Source organism: Vidua macroura, chromosome Z, assembly GCF_024509145.1.
Source record: "Vidua macroura isolate BioBank_ID:100142 chromosome Z, ASM2450914v1, whole genome shotgun sequence".
In the NCBI taxonomy this organism is placed as follows: domain Eukaryota; kingdom Metazoa; phylum Chordata; class Aves; order Passeriformes; family Viduidae; genus Vidua; species Vidua macroura.
The window spans coordinates 26,533,809-26,552,096 of NC_071611.1; the positions used below are offsets into that span (position 1 = coordinate 26,533,809).

The 18,288-nt window shown below is 40.9% G+C and overlaps 1 protein-coding gene across 3 annotated transcripts in view; it reads left to right on the forward strand.

Annotated features, from left to right (window-relative positions):
* Positions 1 to 18,288, forward strand: part of IQGAP2 (IQ motif containing GTPase activating protein 2) — a 123,091-nt gene that overhangs the window by 11,723 nt on the left and 93,080 nt on the right. For all 3 annotated transcript variants that reach the window (XM_054003012.1, XM_054003009.1, XM_054003010.1), the window contains exon 2: positions 10,192 to 10,291. In XM_054003012.1, coding sequence (XP_053858987.1) covers positions 10,227 to 10,291 — 65 coding nt within the window. In that variant the 5' untranslated portion in view covers positions 10,192 to 10,226. The remainder of the gene's footprint in view (positions 1 to 10,191; positions 10,292 to 18,288) is intronic.

Here is an 18,288-nt window from a genome sequence, read left to right on the forward strand (position 1 = left end):
CCTGTTCTTGTCTTCCTCTTTTCTTGCATTCAAGTGTAGCCTTCCCTAACCAGCCCCTGGCTAGTAGAGGATTGCTACAAGTGTATTAGTGAATCACTGTTCTGGCCTCAAGTTGTAATGCAGATGGGTTTTTTTTTTACATTTCAAGACTGAAACAGAAATTGAACAAGGTATTGACTTAGCCAGAAAACCTGTGCAGTATTTGCAGGGCATTATCTTAATTAGCTGCTGTTTAAATGACTATCTTTTGAATTTCTACCAAGTAGTAACAACAGATGCAGAAAACCTTTTTGTTATGCTCTTCATTTCAAGTAGTTCGCCTTTGGTGAAACATCAGTAGCTTTTGTGAAGCATGCCTACCTTCCTCAGGTAGGGTCCCTCTTTGCCACAGTAAGCCTGGTGTTTTATTCTGGCCCTGTGTGTTGGCTGAGGTGTCTTAAACAACACAATTAGGGTGATCTTACTGTTGCTAGGTCAGAGGTTTTGCTGTGCAAATAGCTAAGAGGTGTGCCACAGAGGTGTGGGTAGCAATGTGTGTGAACACACAATGGACAGACAAGCCTGAATTTGGATTTCCCTCTACCGCTGTAGTGAGTTCTGTCTGTGCCCTGCCCTTCCTACTGATGCTCTCCAGCCCCACTTTCCTGTTCTTCCACTCCACTTCTACAGTGTCTTTCTGCCCTGCCACCAGTGTTGATGGGTGTGCTTGTGGCCTCAGGCAGTGGAGTGATGTGATTACACACAATGAAAGTTGCCTTTGGGGCTCTGCAGAAGGCTGCGTGCACAGTCACCTTTACTGATAACTTGCTGGGACTCTTAATTCCAACTGCTTGCATAGGGATGAATGCCTTTTGGATTAGTTGTTTTTGGTTTTTTTTGGCATCATCATCACAGTATTTTAGTGATCACAAGTTACTTGTCCTTTTATGTAGGTGTGTGTATACATTTGACTTATTGATATATGTGCAGTTCTCTTCAGAGAAAAATTAAACTGCCAAATACTAGAAATAAATTTGATGGCATTTTTAGGCACAAGACTTGCATCTGTCTTCTGACTAAATCTAATTACAGGGTTCATACTGAGGAACATTATAGACAGTAGCATTTTTCTGTTTTTCATAGTTGCATAGTGCATAATCTTGCCTGGCAAGATTAAACTGCCTTTCTCATTATTTTGTTTACAGTCTCCATGTGTTAAGTTGAATTGAGGTCACAGTAGGTGAAATGTAAGGAAATGGAATCCATATGGTAAAATTTTGGCTCTTTTACTTAGGATTTTTATGTATATTACTAATAAAAAGCAAACAGGTTAAAGTAATTCCAGTGAAATGAGCAAAGCAAAAGGTAAGTGTGTCAAAATACATAGAATTTAAATTAAAAGTTCTTTATTTAAGAAAACAGCAAATGGATAAAGGTGGTAAAGGAACCATTGACTCTTTATTTGTTTTCTTATTAACTAATATCTGGAGAAGGAAAGCTTCTGAAAGCTGCCTTGAAGTTTGGCCGTGCTAATGCATTTGGACTAAGCATGTGGAGATAGTATGGCCTGTGAGTGAAAGAAATAGCTTGTAATTGGTGTTCACTGCCTCCTCAGGGTCCATCAGTGTGAGTGCTTCCTCAGACTTGTGACTTTTTTGGAAACCTAGACTGGGAGTTTATTAGTAAATAGTGAGTATGAGTAAAGAGTGTTTAAAAAGAAAGCGAGTGAAGAGCGCTAAGGTCAGTTGTCTAAGTTGATCTAAAAGTTTAAGGTCATAGAAAAGAGCTAGAGTTTTAATGGTGTTTTGTGAGCACCTCAATCCTGGGAAAACCTGTTGTGTCTTGAACTGACCAGCTAGCGAAGCATGCAAAGATAAACAGTTACAATTTTATAAAGCAATTATACCAAGTATGCTGTAGACAGTGAGACCAGCAGTTAAACGTTGGTGGAAGTGGTTGAGCAACAAGCTGATACATTGTATTCCGTGTTTGTTATCATAAATGGCAACACTTGCAGCTAAATTAAAATGGTTGAGTTTTCATCTGCTTCCTTCAATTCCATTACTTTATCTCCTTGTTCTTCCAAACAGACTGAACAATTATAATGAAGTCAAGATAAAATGCAACTTCTTTTTCTGCACAGGGTTAAATTACCGTACTAGGAATGAGTTGTCCATGCTCTAGTATCAAACAGTAAGGTAATGTCAGAACTACTTAGTGTCTTTTAATATTTACCTCTACTGAAGTCGCATGTGATGATACTGTGGAAAGCTGAAGGTTTAAAAGCACAATACAGGATGTGTATACCTGTAAGCAGAAAATTGAATGTTAAACTTTCTGGCGGCGCATGTGGTCACTTGCTCAATGCCAAAGCCAACTTGTGTCTGTGGTTAAATGAGACTTTTTCTAAACTTTGTGGGGATTGAAGTATCTTGAGACATGTCTGAGGAGCCCTGCAGACTTTTGCCAGTGTCTGGCTGAAATTAAGTGGTTTTGACACTTGGGTTCAGGAGCGTGGAATGTGGTTGCTGTTGCATCACTGTCTCCCTGTATGATAGTCCCAAGGTCCATGTATTGCAATAGCACTCAGTATGTGTTGAAAATGTATGTGGCTGGCCTTGTGGTAGCAGATACATATGACTGAAATAAGACCTTTATCAAGGAAATGGGAGGAAGAGGAGAACTCAGGAAAGTAAGTGCACAGGAATGAGGATCTCTGGGAAAGCTCAGGGAAAAGACTGGTTTAGCAAACATTTTTAATTTTATATCAGGATGTCTTTTACTGGATGTCTGTATTCAACACTCCCATGCTAATGGTGTGTGTTTGCTTTCCCTGTTTGTGCAGTGTCTGGCAGTTAGATGTAGTCCAGAACAGTGTCCCTGGAGATCCTGTGTGACACACAATTTGTAAGAGTGGATAATATCTATCTGCTGGCCAGAAGATGCATTTATATTTTTGTTTGAAAATACAAGCCTGCATGCTTTAACAATGAAAAAACTAGATTAGGAGAGATATAGCTGTTTTTAAGGGAGAGACTAGTTCAATGTTGGAAACATTTGAAAAGTTAAATATTGAAGACCCCCACTCTTTCATATTAGTCTACTCTCTCATGTGAATCTGCCCTCCAAGTTCACAGCTGTTGTAGGTTTTTTAGTGCTTGCAGTGTCTGCCTTTGTCTAGAGACCTTCCTTTGAGCAAATTTCAGGGAATGGATTGAATGCCCCTAACTGGAGACACAGAAAAATGTTCAGGCCATCTGTTCCTATTGCTGTGAGACACATGCTAGTTGCTCGCAATTGTACTTTTTGACAGAAGAAGTCTATAGAAAGCTGTTTTCATCACAGCCTTAAATTTTTCATGCAAAGATAAACAACTTTCAGCATAACAACAGACCTGTAGGTACAAAATACTTTAAAAATGGAACACCTGTAATAGGTGTTTGGTGCTGTAAAGCCATTTTTTCTTAGTAGCCTGTTGAATTCTCTGTTCACATTGTTCTAGCTGACACACTTTCATCTGCATATTTAATAAATCATTACATTGGATACCTGCAAGTTGATATGGGAGTGGAGGCTCGGGGGGAACTCTATCTGCTTGTAGCTTTAAGAATTGTTTTTTTTATATCTGTACATGTATCTTTCCCCTGTATTTTGCAGCTTCCTGGCAGTGCTCTGAGCTCCTGTCCTCTTGCAATAAGGACAGCCTGGGGAGCAGTGAGCATTGGGGAGCCTGCCTTAGAGTATTGCCAGCTCAACCTGCTCCATGTACGGGGTTTGGCTGTTGCAGCACATGAACTGCCAAACTAGGAGGAACCATGGAGTTGAATTGGCCAAGGCAGGTACTCATGGGGTGCTAGGTATCTGAGAGTAGTAGTTCTGTAAGTTTTACTAGGAATAAAAAGCAGGCACAAAAGATGAATTTATTGGCCTCTTTCAAACTAGGACAAGATAGTTATATGCTCTCTCATTAAATAAGGTTTTAAGTCACTGTGACCATCTAAAATGCAACTAGCTTCTTCTTGAAGCTACTGCACTGAATTGGGATGACAAATGCCTAAGGTCCTCACGCTACAGAGAGAAGTAATGGGATGCTGCCTTGAGCCTGTTGTACTGGGCTCAGCTGTCACTGGGACTGGTTATGGCCAGCAGCAAACTGTCAGTCAGATGTTTTTGTGCAAGAAAGGCTCCCTGGCTTTTGTTTTCATTATAGAATGGCTCTGTTGAGTACTTTTGACTGTAGGAATACTGAATAGGGGGTATGAGATTGGGAGAAGAAGGCAGTAAGATGTAAGGGGGGCATATACAGAATTTGCAGAACTTCTTGCCAGTGGACTGAAACACTGCCTGGCCTTGCTTTACTGTGTGGCTCAGAAAGCAGACAGCTGAGACTGTGAAATGTGCTTTAACTAATGTTTAATTCAAACACTCTTGTGAAAAACTTTTATCCCAGCATTTTATATTTATGCCTGTATTTTTTTTTTTTTTCCCACCCCAACCCTGACTTTAGAAATTCTATTCTATCACTGTAAGAGGATTTTGTTCTCTCCATGGTCTGTTATGTCTTGTTCATTGAGCTTCCCTGTTGTGGTGCCAAAAGAGCTCTCCTCCTTATTGCTCATGTCTTGCTTTCCATGGGAAAAAGTCTCTGGTAGCAGGAAATTGAGGGGGATTGGCCCTGGGAAATAAAAGCCTCTGTTCCTGTCATTGCCTTCAGTGTAAGAAGTCCTTTGATATGTCTGTGGCAAATGCCTTATTAAAGGGTCTGCCTGCTAGGAGCAGCCACGTGCTGTTCTTGAACTGTTGCAGATAGTCATATGTGTGAGAGAAAATGAATGACCAGGAAGCCTTAAGTGCTGTTGTAAGTTTTGCAGGGTTTTTTTCCCAGCTTCAGTTTTTCCAAGGTAAGAACAACTCTTTGGTAAATGGCTTTACCTGAATTACTTAAGGATTATGCCTCATAAAGTGTTCCATAAATTTGTATTTAGAAATTGTAACAAATATTACTTTTCCTTGCATGCTCTTTTGTTACGTATTATTTTAAGTTTAGCACCCTTTAAAAGTACAGTCCATGGATCTGTGGACTAATTTGCAAACTGTTGCAAGTTAAACCTGTGAAACATCTCTTAATAATTGTAAGTTCAAACAAACTATTGTGATCAGCAGGTCAAGGGAGGTGATTGTAGCGGCTCCACTCCAGCCACCTAACAGCCCATCTGGAGTATGGCATCCAGCTCTGGGGCCCCAACATAAGAAGGATGCTGATCTTTTAAAACAGGTCCAGAAGAGGAGGCCACAAAAATTATCAGAAGGCTGAAGCATCTGTCATGTGAGGAAAGATTGAGAAAATTGGGGTTGTTCTGACTGGAGAAGAGAAGGTTCTGGGAGATCTTCTTGTGGCCTACAAGAAAGATGGAGAGGCACTTTTTATAAGGGTATGTAGTGATAGGACCAGTGGGAATGGCTTCAGACTGAAAGAGGATAGATTTAGATTAGCCATTAAGAAAATTCTCTAAGGGTGGTGAAGTACTAAAACAGTGATTAGATTTCCAGTAAACTCAGTATCAATGTAAATTATCTCTGTGAGCTTGGGACCTCCAAAATCCTTGTCATGTTGTAATATGAGAATGAACTCTGAACTGGATGACATTTAGAGAGACAGTACTTATTTTTAAAATTCCTGTGTAAAGTGACCACATCTCTGTGAACCTGAAGTTTTGATTCTCTTTCTGGATTCTGTTAGTGAGGTCATGGCTCCAGTGGCCTTTGTGCACATGGGCTGATTGCTAGTTTCAGTAATAATATTGCATCTTCAGACGTGGTGGCTCTATTTCTGAAAACTTGCTCAAATCCAGAAGTTTGAAATGTTTTCATGTTGTCTACTATTTCTGAGTTGGACTTAGTAAATCCTGCAGGCACCATGTTGACTGTAGGTCATGGAGTGCCTTGGGTTGAGTTCTCAGCTCTGTGGTCAGCAACTGGCATAGCTCCAAGAATTTGCCAACAACTGGAGTGGCTATCTTGGATCAGAGCACATCAGAAAGATTTGCAATTCACAACCAGACCCAAAACATCAATTAGTCCTAGATACTGCCTACACAGGGCAATTTTAGGAGAGGAGGGTCCATGTAAGTACAATGTGTCAGCTGATGGAAGATGACCAAGTGTTCAGTTTAGGAAAACTTCTTGGTAAGCACTTACTTTTGTGCTAAATATGTAGAATATACATAAGTAGGAAGCTACCAGTAGAATATTCCTTTATTTCTGTTGAATCAGTTGTGGAAAGAATTGGAAAGTTGGTGTGCTGTATTGAGTACCAGAATAAATCTCCCATGTGTGGCAATTTAAGCTTTGGTACTGCTCACTGTTCCATGTTTTTCCTACACACTCTTTGTTTAGTGTTTTTTTTCATAAAGAAGTATCTATGAGTGAACTTTGCACATGTTTTATGTCTACTGACTCTTGGCTAAGAGGGTGTCAACATCTAAAATGAATTGAAATAGCTTTAAGGCTAGCATTTTTATTAGTTCTTGTTGGTTGTCCAGATGCACTCCTAACATTCCCTCTTTAAGGGAATTCATCTGAATTTGAAGTTAAGTCACTTAATTAATGAATTTAATCATAAAATGTTGTTTAGATGACATTTTTTTCCCCTCTATGGCTTTCATGTAGAGCGTGCCTTGTTCTATGGCATTTGGATCTTCTCTGCTGGAAGACTTTGTGTCAGGATCCTGCTTGGTAGAAATCCTCAGGTGAAGCCCAGCCCTGATTACTCTGCCACATAACACTCTTTATTGCAGCACTATCTTCTGTTGTGAGCTAAGCATTATCAAACAGTTACTGATACAGAAATATGTTTATTCTTTCATCAATCTTCCTAGTCTTCTGACTAATACTTGCTCTGTTAAGCAGAAAGACTGGGCTTTCTGTCTCCAAACCTCTCAAAACTTGTTTGTGTGTTGAACTTGGTGTGGATGGCTTGATGGATGCTCTCAGGATGTTTGAAGAAAGATGTACACAGGGCTCTAGTCAAAGACTGAAGCCCTTGCCAGAATATATTATTATAGACTAGACTTTAAGAACCCAAGTCTTCAAAGTAATTGCCCCTGCAGCTCAGTCTTGAGGCCACCTGCAGGTTGTCATTTCTGTTTCTAAAGTTGTGTCTGCAACCACTCTTGATGTGATAGCACACTTGCTTTGAAGCCAGTATATGCTGGAGGGTAAGTGTGTAATCAGACTTATTGGAAGCTGGTGTTGTAAGAGACTCCTCCCAGGATTAGCACTGTAGGTGTTGGCATTCCCTGTGCTCTGTATTTTCAGTGCTCAGATATCCAGCCCAGAAACTTTAGCTGCTTTGGCCCTAACAGAAAAGCAGTCTGATTTCCAACTTGTGAGCTGCTGATACCCCCTCCAGAAAGGAGCTGGGTTTTCCACTTCCCAGTGTGTACAAGTTACTTGTTTTTGAATCTTGCCCTTACTTCTCATTGTTGCAGTGTTTGCTAAGCAGAACAACTATTACAATTCTACAATATCTGTTGGTGCCTTCATCCATTCTCTGAATCAATCTTTGCAAATAATTTTAATGAGGGATTTGAGTCTGGCCAGGGCTGCTTGATCTAGGATACCTTTGTTGGGGATGGGAGGCACCCATGGTTGTGCAGATCCAGGACTAAATTGCAAAGCATTAGTGTTATTCAGGTTAATTCCTAGAATGATACTTATTAAATGGGTCATGTGGTTTTCCTTCACCTATATTCAGACAAGCTGCCTTTTTTCTGATTTGCTTATGGCTGTGTTGAGTTGTCTTTGGAGGGCAGGAGTAAAAAAAACAGTAAAACAGTAAAAAAACTGTTTAACCAGTTACAAGGAACAGGGCATGGGAATTGTTATGGGGGATGAAGGCTTAGCCTGGTATTGGCTGTCCCACCCTAGCTGATAGGACCATAGTCAAGTAGGACAATCAGCTGGGCTCTTCTGACAGCACTTGTCTCCACTTATGAGCACTCATAGGTGGGAGAGCTTTTGAAAAGGGGCCCTTGATCATAGTGTTGCAAGTAATAAAACGATACATTATGTTTCAGTGTGGTGGTCGTCAGTATTTTTCCCTTGCTCTGGGAAGTCAGGAGCCCTCTGCAGCAGAGGAGCTATGTCATGGAGTCAGAGTAGCCTGTATGGTTGTGCTGATGGTGGTGAGGGCAAGAACAGTATTAGAGCAGCCTCCATGGCCAGGCATAGTGTTTTGCCATCTGTGTCCCATGTTTGCCTCCAAACTAATGTTTTGGTTCATGGCAAGTGAAATCCTGATTACAGTATCTGAGAGCTCATTTTAGAGTGAGTCATGCTTATTGGAGCTACCAGACTTAAAAGAAACTCTGAGTAAGACATATATTTGTTTGATTGGTGTATGAAACATCTGGGTAATTAGGAAGAGCAATCTTAAAAGCAAAGGAAGATGAGAGATATCAACTCCCATGTGATCATTAAAATTTAAACTACAAAGCTTGAAGCAGCTATACAAGACCTTAACAAATGTATGGTAGCATCAGTCCAAAATGTGGGTGCATAGTGTAATTTCTTTTGTGTCCTCAGTAAATGCATGTGACATCATTTCTCTGGCTCTTTTTTTTTTTTTTTTTTTTTTTTTTTTTTTTTGTGTGTGTGGGTTTTTTTTTTTGGTTTTTTTTTTTTGTGTTTTTTTTTTTTTTTTTTGGTTTTTTTTGGTGTTTTTTTTTGGTTTTTTTTTTTGAGGTACCGATTTCAAGGTATGCAAGTACTTGCAAAACCCAGAGTCCTGCTGTTTTTAAGTGCCTTTTATTTGAGTTGCCTGTATCCATTACCTGAAAGTGTTTATCCCCTACTTGAAGCTATTGTCAGGGAAAAACTGAGAACTTGCTCCTGGCATGCACGAGTCTGTGTGGGAATGGAACTAACAAAGCACATGGCATTTCAGGAGGAGCAGGGGCTTTGTTTCTTCACGGAGGATGTGTCATGATGTTCTCAGCTAACTGGCTCGTGGGACGCCACAGAAAGCAGCTAGTCCTGCCCTGCATTTCCATCACGTCCTTGTGCCTGCACCATGGTGCCTGCAAGTATGCAGTGGCTCAGATCAGGGAGCCAGTCCTCCCAGAAACAGGTCTCTTTAGCTCTTTAGCAAGAGCTGCCCCTTGTTCTGGTTCACTGATGCAGCTGCTGCATTGCCAGCTATGGCATGAGAGATGATGTGAGCATGTGACTGAAAACATGAAAGAATGTAGGACCACATTTTTCACAGAATGATCAAGGTTGGAAGATAACTTCAAGATGACCTAGTCCAACACTCAGCTTAGTACAAATAGGGTATCATTTTGGTAACTGATCTATACTGAAGGCTGTTTACAAAGTCTCACTGCTGTGGCTGAAATTCTTCTAGAAGTCAGAGCAACAGTATGCTCCTTCAGACTCAATGGTAGAAGCATTTGGAAGAATTGGAGACCTGCTCACAGAGACCCCCTCTGTACTCTACAAGTAGAGAAAGACCAGTCACTGGGTAGTAGCTGTAAATAATTGAGGTTATTTCCAGCTGGAGATGCGCACAGACATCCTTAATAAGCTGGGAGAGTGTTTTTATGGGAGGTGATGAGGTTGCAACAGTAAGTAGGAGAAACCACAGATAGTTCATTTGATTACAGCTGTTGTCACCTCCTTCACTGGGAGGCAGCTCAGCATGTTGCAGTCTCACAGGTTCCTGAAGTGGCAGCCAATTCCCATGTTTGTCCTTGAGATACCTTTGCAGTGTGTTGTCTTTGTCTCTGTTGTTGAGGATCTGCTTAGCATGGGGCTGCTCCACCTGCTTCTTGCCTTAAGCTTCCTCATGAGAGTCTTTAAACTCTGCTGAGGATATGTAAGCTGAAGCTCTGCTGGCTCCCAGCCTCAGCACCCCATGTTTGAGTGCTCCATCAGCTCCACCATGAGTGCTCCATCCTGCCCCCAAGCCAAGCAATGACCTCAGAGCAATACACGCTTGGTTTTGAAGAAGTGAAACTTGAGGAATTCTCTGTAGAAAGGACAGAATTCCCTTGGAGACCTAGACATCTAGACACTATAAAAGGCCTCTTTTAAAGAGAAGTGATAACTATTTTTATTTCCCTTCTTCAGCAATTCACCCAGGTTCTAAGTAAAATTGCTCTAAAAATCAGCTGGGCTCATGCATAACTTGATATGGGTTTCTGTTTGCAGCTATTGTGGATGATGAAAGGCTTTCTGCAGAGGAAATGGATGAGAGGAGGCGTCAGAATATTGCTTATGAGTATCTGTGTCACTTAGAAGAAGCAAAAAGGTGAGTAAATGAAAACACACTTATTTCTGGCCTTTAAATGTGGACATTCAGGCCTGTCGTGTTCTTGAGCATCATAATTTTTGATTTATCTTGAATTACTTGGATTGACTGAATGTTGGAGTATCATAGCACTCAGCATGAGAAACTAATGCCCAATATGAAAACTCTGATTCAAAGAAAGATTTAGAAATAATCAAGACAACATCCTGAAACTGGCTGTGGTGTCCATTTTTATCAAAAGTAGGAGCTAGATACTAAAACACAAGGCTGTATTTTTGTGAGAAGCTGGGTCAGGCTTATGTTACTAACTGGGGAAAGTATTTTGCTCCTGGTCTGTGGCTGCGTTCCCTTCTTGGTGCTAGTTCTTGTGGATTGACTCAGGTTGCTAAGATGGCAGAAAATCACCTGGGCTCTTACAGGTTTAATGATTGATATAATCTCAGTGTTACAGTGGTAAGTGCAGGCAGGGCAATAAGATAAGATGGACTCTGGACCAGTTCCTACTGGTCAGCAGTACTCATCTCTTGAAGCAACAGCAAAAGTGATGAAACACTGATTTGAAAGTGCACAGAGTTTTGATCCCCTTTGTGCAAATGTACTGTGCTATGTTCACTTCATTCTCAAAACAAATATTCAACAACATTTTCATAATTAGAGAGCAGGGAAACAGAGTACAATATCCTTGTGTTTTTGAAGTAGCTTCAAGTGCTGCAAATATTATATATGTAAAAGCCTATTTTATATTCCATCTGATCAGACTTTTTCAAAGATGCCTCTTATACTCATATTATTGTTATTGGCACCACTGGTAGTGTCTTGCTTCTGCTCTGTGTTTTTTGATGATGATGTTTTTACTTATAAACTGTATTTGGATGACTTTCCTGTGAATTTCTATTGAGAAAAGAAAACTTGAACTGTGATTAGTAGTGGAAGCTGTGAAACCTTAGTGTGAAGATGAAGCATAGCATCTTTGCTATGGTTTAAACCAGTGTATTTTAGTCAGTAATCTACTATGAAATTGTGCCTTAGATCCACATTTTCCCTCTCAATAGCTGCCAATGGTTTTGTCCTAGGGGCATTGTTAAAAAAATCAGCCATTCTTACTTCCTCTTCACTACATTGTTCCATTTGGTGTAGCAAATATTGCCTCCTTTGCTCTCTCTTCCTCTTTCTCCTGCAGTGGTTCTTTGTTCAGATATTTAAGATGGCAAGTGTCATCCTACTGCCAGGAGGAGCTGACCTGCTCCACATGCTCCTGCTGCCCCCATTGTGCAGTTGCAAGAGATTGTCCTCAGTCAGATGAGTCAGCTTGCTATGCTGGCTATGTGAAGGGAATTCTTAGCTCTTTTGCTGAGTTAGTTTTCTGTGGTTTAGTGAGCTGACTGGTCTGATTAAGGGGTCAGAGGAGAATCTGAGCAGGCAAGAGGAAGAGGATGGGGTGCAGATGCACACTGGAGAGAGGGAAGGGACCTGGTTTCACTGTGGGGGTGTTAGATCAGGTCCACCATATCAGCTAACCTCAGTGAGTCAAGGTTTGATTTCACTCAAGGTTTCTCCTTGGTATGTTGCAGCTCAGCTATCTGCCATCTTATGGCATCTACTCTCCAAATTCAACCTTTTCTCTTCTGCTGCTATTATGACTACTTTTTCTTCCTGGCTGTCTTCAACCTTCCCCTTTCCCAGGGCTACTTGTCACTTTGAAATTGAGTCCTCTAGCTAATTTGAAGCAGCTCCCTTGGTATTTCACAAGGAGATGTGAAATTATTTTTACAATTAATGACTTAAAATAGCATCTGGTATGAGTAACCTCCTCCCCTTCCTGGTATTTATTTTTCATAGAGATTCTTGCCACTAGCAGCTCTCTAAATGAAACATTCTTTTAGCTCTACAGACCATGATGGGACTTCATATCCAGGACAATTGTTTTCAGGGTTGTTAGGTACCTGGAAGCTTTTCTGGATCTCTGGAAAATCAGTATCTACTAGTACTGTTCAATGGTTATTACTTCATAAGGTGGTGATGCAGTGTAAGGAGTGTTGTACTTCCCTTACTAAGGGATTGGGCTGTCATGGATGGAGCTGATGTGGCAGCACAATACTGCTGGATGTCCTCCTCTGCCTCAGTTCACTGGTCCCAGTGCTCATTAGGAAGGAAGGGGTGACCACGCAGGGTGTGGTGGAGGCTCTGGGAGTGCTTTTGGGTAGACAGAGCTGCTGTGAGAAAGAGAGTGTGAGGGGCATCTTCTCCCTTCACAGAGAACCATTGAGGTAATTTTGTTGTACCATGAGACTTTGCCCCAAGACACTCTTGCTACTGTGAAAACAACCCAGCAACAAACAGCTACAAAAAAGCTTGCAGAAACAAGTAGAGATGCCTGTGTCTCATGGCTGTGTAGCCTCTAGCCCTACTTTTCCAGAAGGTGACTAATGTTGCCCAGGGAAGCTGAGCTAGTGCCAGGCCCAGGCTTGGATGTCAAAGGTGCATGACCATGCTTTTCCCAGCACCAGTCTGGAGAAATGGGAAACATGAGAAAGTTCTGTATTGTTTCTCACTGTGTGGTTATTCACTCTGTGTGATTGATTAGGGATGAAAGTTGTTGATATGCAGTCCTTGTCTGTACCTGCATGATTATTGCATTTTCACTGTCACTACAGAGCCTGAACAAAACTGGGGACTCTGGAAAGCAAGATAGAGAGCAACAGGGTGACAATTCAAATCAGACCAGCTAGAGAGGCTTGAGTGTCGGCTTCTTCCACAACACATGGTGGGTCCTGCCCTTCAGCTGCACTGGGAGAGTGCTTTTACAGGAAACATTCCCAAGTGATGGGCATCTGCAACTTTTTTTGCAACTGGATGGAGGGGTCCCAGCTGGGTGCTCCCCAGCTCTGCAGCAGCACCCATAGGATGTGCAGGCCCTCTTCCCCTGCTGCATACTTGTGGCAGTGGGTCTGAGTCAGAGCAGGCAGGATGGTGCCTTCAGCCCCAGGTACAGTGGCTGGTTGTGAAACCACCCAGAGCTCTGCCTGCTGCCTGCTTGCTCACAGCAGTACCCTCTTGGGTGAATCTGGGGAGTGGGAACTGCCTTTGTCATATTTAATCTTTGTCCTGAGTGCTTGGAGAGGACTTTTTAATATTCAATAACACTGTGCTGTGGATATCAATGACAATAAATAGACTGAATGAGTAAGTCAAGGTGAGTTTTTGCAATTGGCAGCTGCTGAAATTACAGCAAATACTATTTTAGATAGTCAACTGTGTGCAAATACAATGTGCTTTGGTCCATATTGGAGAGTAATAAATAGTGAAATAAACAGTAAATAGCAAAAGATCAGGCAGAACATGACTGGGTCTATGTCAGGAGGCATATTTTGTTTCTCACCATGTTTGTAATGAAAACAGTATTTTGTAGCAGGTCTACATTTTAAAATTCCAGAATTAATTAAACAGGTGAAGAGTGTGTGCTTTCAGCTGTTTTTCAGATCACTGTTTGCGTATTTAATTACAGTAGCCCAGCTTTAATAAAAACTTGGGTAAAGGGTCAACATGAAAAAAGAATCCTGTCATTGGTAGCTGATGCTTCTGCAAATGCCTTCTGAGCTAGCCACAGTATCTGTTACACCTATACAACATAGGAAATTGGTTTTTAAATACAATGAGCAGGGTTGTAATATCTGCAGAGGTCAGTAAAGTTTGATAGGGTGTTATATTTGATATTGAGGAAAGAATCTTTTTTTTTTTTTTTTGTTAGATTGCTTGGTCCCTTTCTTCCTGAGATAGCACATCTGATAAAATGAGGTTTTGGTTGCTGGTATATATTGTTTGTTTTATTACTTTTACCTTTAAGCAAAGTCTCTTGCATACTAAACAAAAAACCAAAAGGAGCAAAAAATTGATAGCATTCCATTTCCTTGAACTTCTGAGAAGAAAAAAAATCAAGAATATACAATTAGGAGTAGGGATTTTCGCACTTAAAGAAATGTAACCAAGGATGCCACTAATAGAAGCCCTCCAGATGTTATCCTGACATCCAGTATAATTTGAAAAATTATACTAGTAAATAGCAAAGGTCTGAAGTGGGCATAAACAGCTGTATCACAAGCTCTCAGGTCTTGAATTATGTGAATTTTAACAGGTGCATGCCCACATTTTTCCCAGCCCTAATCTGGCAAAAGTAATATTGACCACAGCATCCTCCTTTCCAAAGGAAAGATGCAGCACACCAAATTCTAGCTTGGGTTTGGTTTTTGCTGTTGCTTGTCTCTGCTGATGTGTAATTACTGCACTGTAAAGATAATACAGATTTGAAGGATTTAAATTGTGATTGAAGCTTTGGCATATAAAGCAAATCAAATTTTCAGTAAATGTGTTGTGGCTGGCTAGGCTTATAATCATCCATAGTAAAGTAGATACTGTTTCTCTTGGCTTTTTAGAAATTATACCTTCTTATGATAAGATTGAATTTAAACCATGGAACTTCTCATTTTACTAGCCTTGACTCTCCCTGCATGAAATGGAATATACTTTGTTTCATAAAGAATATTCTGCAATTTCATAAACAGAGCTGCCAGAACATTTTTTTTTCTTGCTCAGCTGTTCAGTAAGGCATTAACTTGTATAAAACACTGAAGTTTTAGCTTCAGTATTAGGACAATAAAGATACAGTAAAAGAAAACTATCCAGGAAATTTCTTTTTGAGAAGTCTTTTTTTTATGTTGAATAAGTAAATTCTCATTCTTCTGCAACTTCTTTTCAATAGAAAAACAATTTGTCCTGTTTTGTTTCCGAAACCTGCCTCTTTCATAATGTTGGTTTTTGTTCATTGGTTTGCAATGGCTAATTGTAGTATTGCTTGATGATATGATAGTTGTGAACTGCTGAACAAAAATGTACCTACAGTTTAATGTACTTAAAAGGTCAAGCCCTAAAAGTGCTTCCTTGGCTTTTGTTAAAGCCAAAAGTTTTGCAGTACCATAGCAGAACAGAAAGCTCAAGTTGCCAGGAATGTGGGACCATGGAGGGTGGTTAAGGGGGTCACTGTTTCTGGGGAAGGCACCAGAGTACTACAAAGACTTGGTGTACTACAAGTGAAGTCTGCCAGTCTGTTTCTTCAGGAATAAAATTATGGTAACCATTCAGCCCTGGCAGGTCATCAGTGAATTAATATTATTCAAATACTTTCAGACTACAGGAAATATTTAAAGACCTGTGCCCTTCATAAATATAAAATATTGTAATCTAGCTGTAAAAGTACCTAATTTTAGGCAGAAAATATTAAAATATTTCTTAGTAACATGTTTCATATGGGTTTGTCAGAAAATTCTTTTGGATTGGTAGATAATTTACAGCTACTACCGTGTTGTAAATTCTGAACTTTGTCTCCGCACCTCTGTCTGCCAAATAAAGTACTAGTGAACGTGGCTGGCAGCACCTCTGTAAAGGTCAAATGTTTGAAGTTAGGGTGTGTCATGAGATGAAATTCCTCGAAGAAACCTACTTAGCTGTGTTATATCTATTGCTGAAGTATCTTGGTCCACACAGAAATACTGATCAACAAGTATACTTGCTGTTTCATGTCTTGGTCCTCAGCATGCTTACCTAGACTGCCAGGTAGAACAGCATTTTGTTTTGGAGAGTTATACAGTTATGCAGATAAGCCAGAATTTTTGTATGCAAGTGTGATGTCAGTGGTATCAATCAATCCAGTAATTGCTTGGATGGTGATATTTGCATATGAAAAGTCTTGATGGTGAGTTCTAAGGGCAAGAGAAACCTTTTGTGCTAGTTTCTGTACAGGACGCATTGAACCTGCTTACTGGCATGTTGAGGTAACTTGTAATGGGTCATTGCTCAGTGTGTATACTTGTGGAATAATGATGCTGAGTAATGATGGATGGTGACCTTTGTTTTTGTAGACTAAACCGTATGGCACTTGTCCCATAGCATGAACTGGAGATAACAGTATAGTCACTTCAGAGCCAGTTAGTTCTCTTTCTCAAAGTTTTCCACCTTTCTTTTAGGCGTTGCTGTCTTGTAAAACAAATTGTAGTTTGTTGGTTTTTTGTATTTTTTTTTTAATGGAAGACTGACAAATTTGAAGCTAGTTCATGCTCTGCTGCCCATGTATTGATGTTTGTAGGCTAAGTTTCACCAAGAGAGCACACAGCATTTTCATTTCTTCTTCACTTTCTCCTCTACATCTTGGATTATCTGTGGTGCAACCAGAAAGCCTCTTTGACTTTATACTCCACTCAGAAGTCTACCTGATTGTCAGGTCAAAGTGGTGGCTTCATTCTGCCTGGGTAGCTCCTAGTTAATATTAAACATGACCTGAGGTGGCCTCACCAAGGTATCAGTAGTGGCTGAGTTACATTACCATGGGGAGCACATGAAGGAGTAGGGAGGGATACTGCAGAGGTGCTTGTACATCACCAACCCAAAACTACATATCTGGAAGGCTGCTAAAGAAAAGCTTGGGCTGAGATGTGTAGAGAGGAACAGAGCTGTGGGATTAGAGACAGCAGAGGTATTGGGGTTTGCACCTTGCTTAAGAGAGTCGTGAAGCTGCTGTTGGAAAGGATCTGTGACAGTACCCATGGGAAAGAAGGACATCTTTTGCTTAGTGTTGAAGGGCTTAAGTGTTGCTCTTGACCTTTGAGTAAGTCCTTCTGCACTGTTTCATATTTACCTGAGAGCAGCCAAGGCCTTTGTTTCTCTGTGTGTTAATGACAGAATAAGTGACAGCATGTGTGGCAGTGCTTGTGTGCCTTGCTTATGTCACCCACACTGGACTGCGGGCTGTGATGGCTGTATGCCATGCTGCTGGAGCAGCTGACCAAGTGGTGCATTCTCCCTGGCACATATCCTGTTGGACTGTATCCCTAGTGTAGCACTCAAAATGCTTTATGTCATCATTTGCCTATTTGCCTTGGACCAGAGGAGATTACCTGGACTAAAGGAATTTGCTTCTTAACAGCCCCTTTGCAGGAGTGTACTTTTCACATGTTGAGATCCTTCTTTCTCAGCTTAGCATGTCCTGGAGAGCTGTTGATCTTTGGAAGAAGTGTTTATTTAGGCTCCAGCAGAAAGGAGTTGGAGAGGTTGTGGAGAGATATGAATAGCTCTTCATAGATCAGAAGAGATGGATCAGTAGCTGTATGTGGTAGCCTTTATAGCACTACTTTGTACTGACCACTGATGCTAGTCAGTTGCCCACAGGTGTGTATGGGATCTTACTGTATATTGGATACAAGAAATGACTGTTCACAAGAAACATGCTGCTAGAGCAGGAGGCTTTTGCTATTACTTCATGAATGCTATAAATCCACATCTCTATGACTTAGCTACTGTTTTGAGACTGAAAGTCCTAAAATTGGTCCAATGAATGTTTAGAATTGCAAAAAAAAAAAACCAATGTGCTGCTGTACCCCCAGCTCTGGATGGGAAAAGCAGCTCAAGGACTGGAGGGATCAGTGCTCAGTGAATGTGCAGGCATGGCATTGCACCCAGCTTTTGCCTTCTAGGTACTGCAAACTAATACTTAATAGAATAAAGCAGTTTCTGAGGGATGTAGTCTGGGTTCCTTTGAAAATCACTTCTGTTGCAAATGTTTCAACCGTTCACTGTCCAGAGAAGGAGCACTCTGGCAGTTCATATCTCATATTTAAGAATGGAGTAATGCTGGAAACTGCTTTGGCTTTGGACATTGCTGGCCACAGACCATGTGAATCCTGTGTTAGTAGATAGAACTGTTGCACAACCAGTGTTCCCCATCACGAGATGAGTGGTGTTCCTCTGCAAGGGGTGTGGTTGCTTGTTAAAGCAATATGTGGTCAGATTTACAACTGGGCTGATTCGGCTGTGAGGTTGTGTGGCTCAGCCGTGTGCACTATATGGTGCTTTTGATTGCTGTTGGTCTCAATGATTCATATGCTTTAATAAAGACGACTTTGTATTCACCTGTATTTAAATTCAAGGGTCTCTTAAGAGGTAGAGTATAG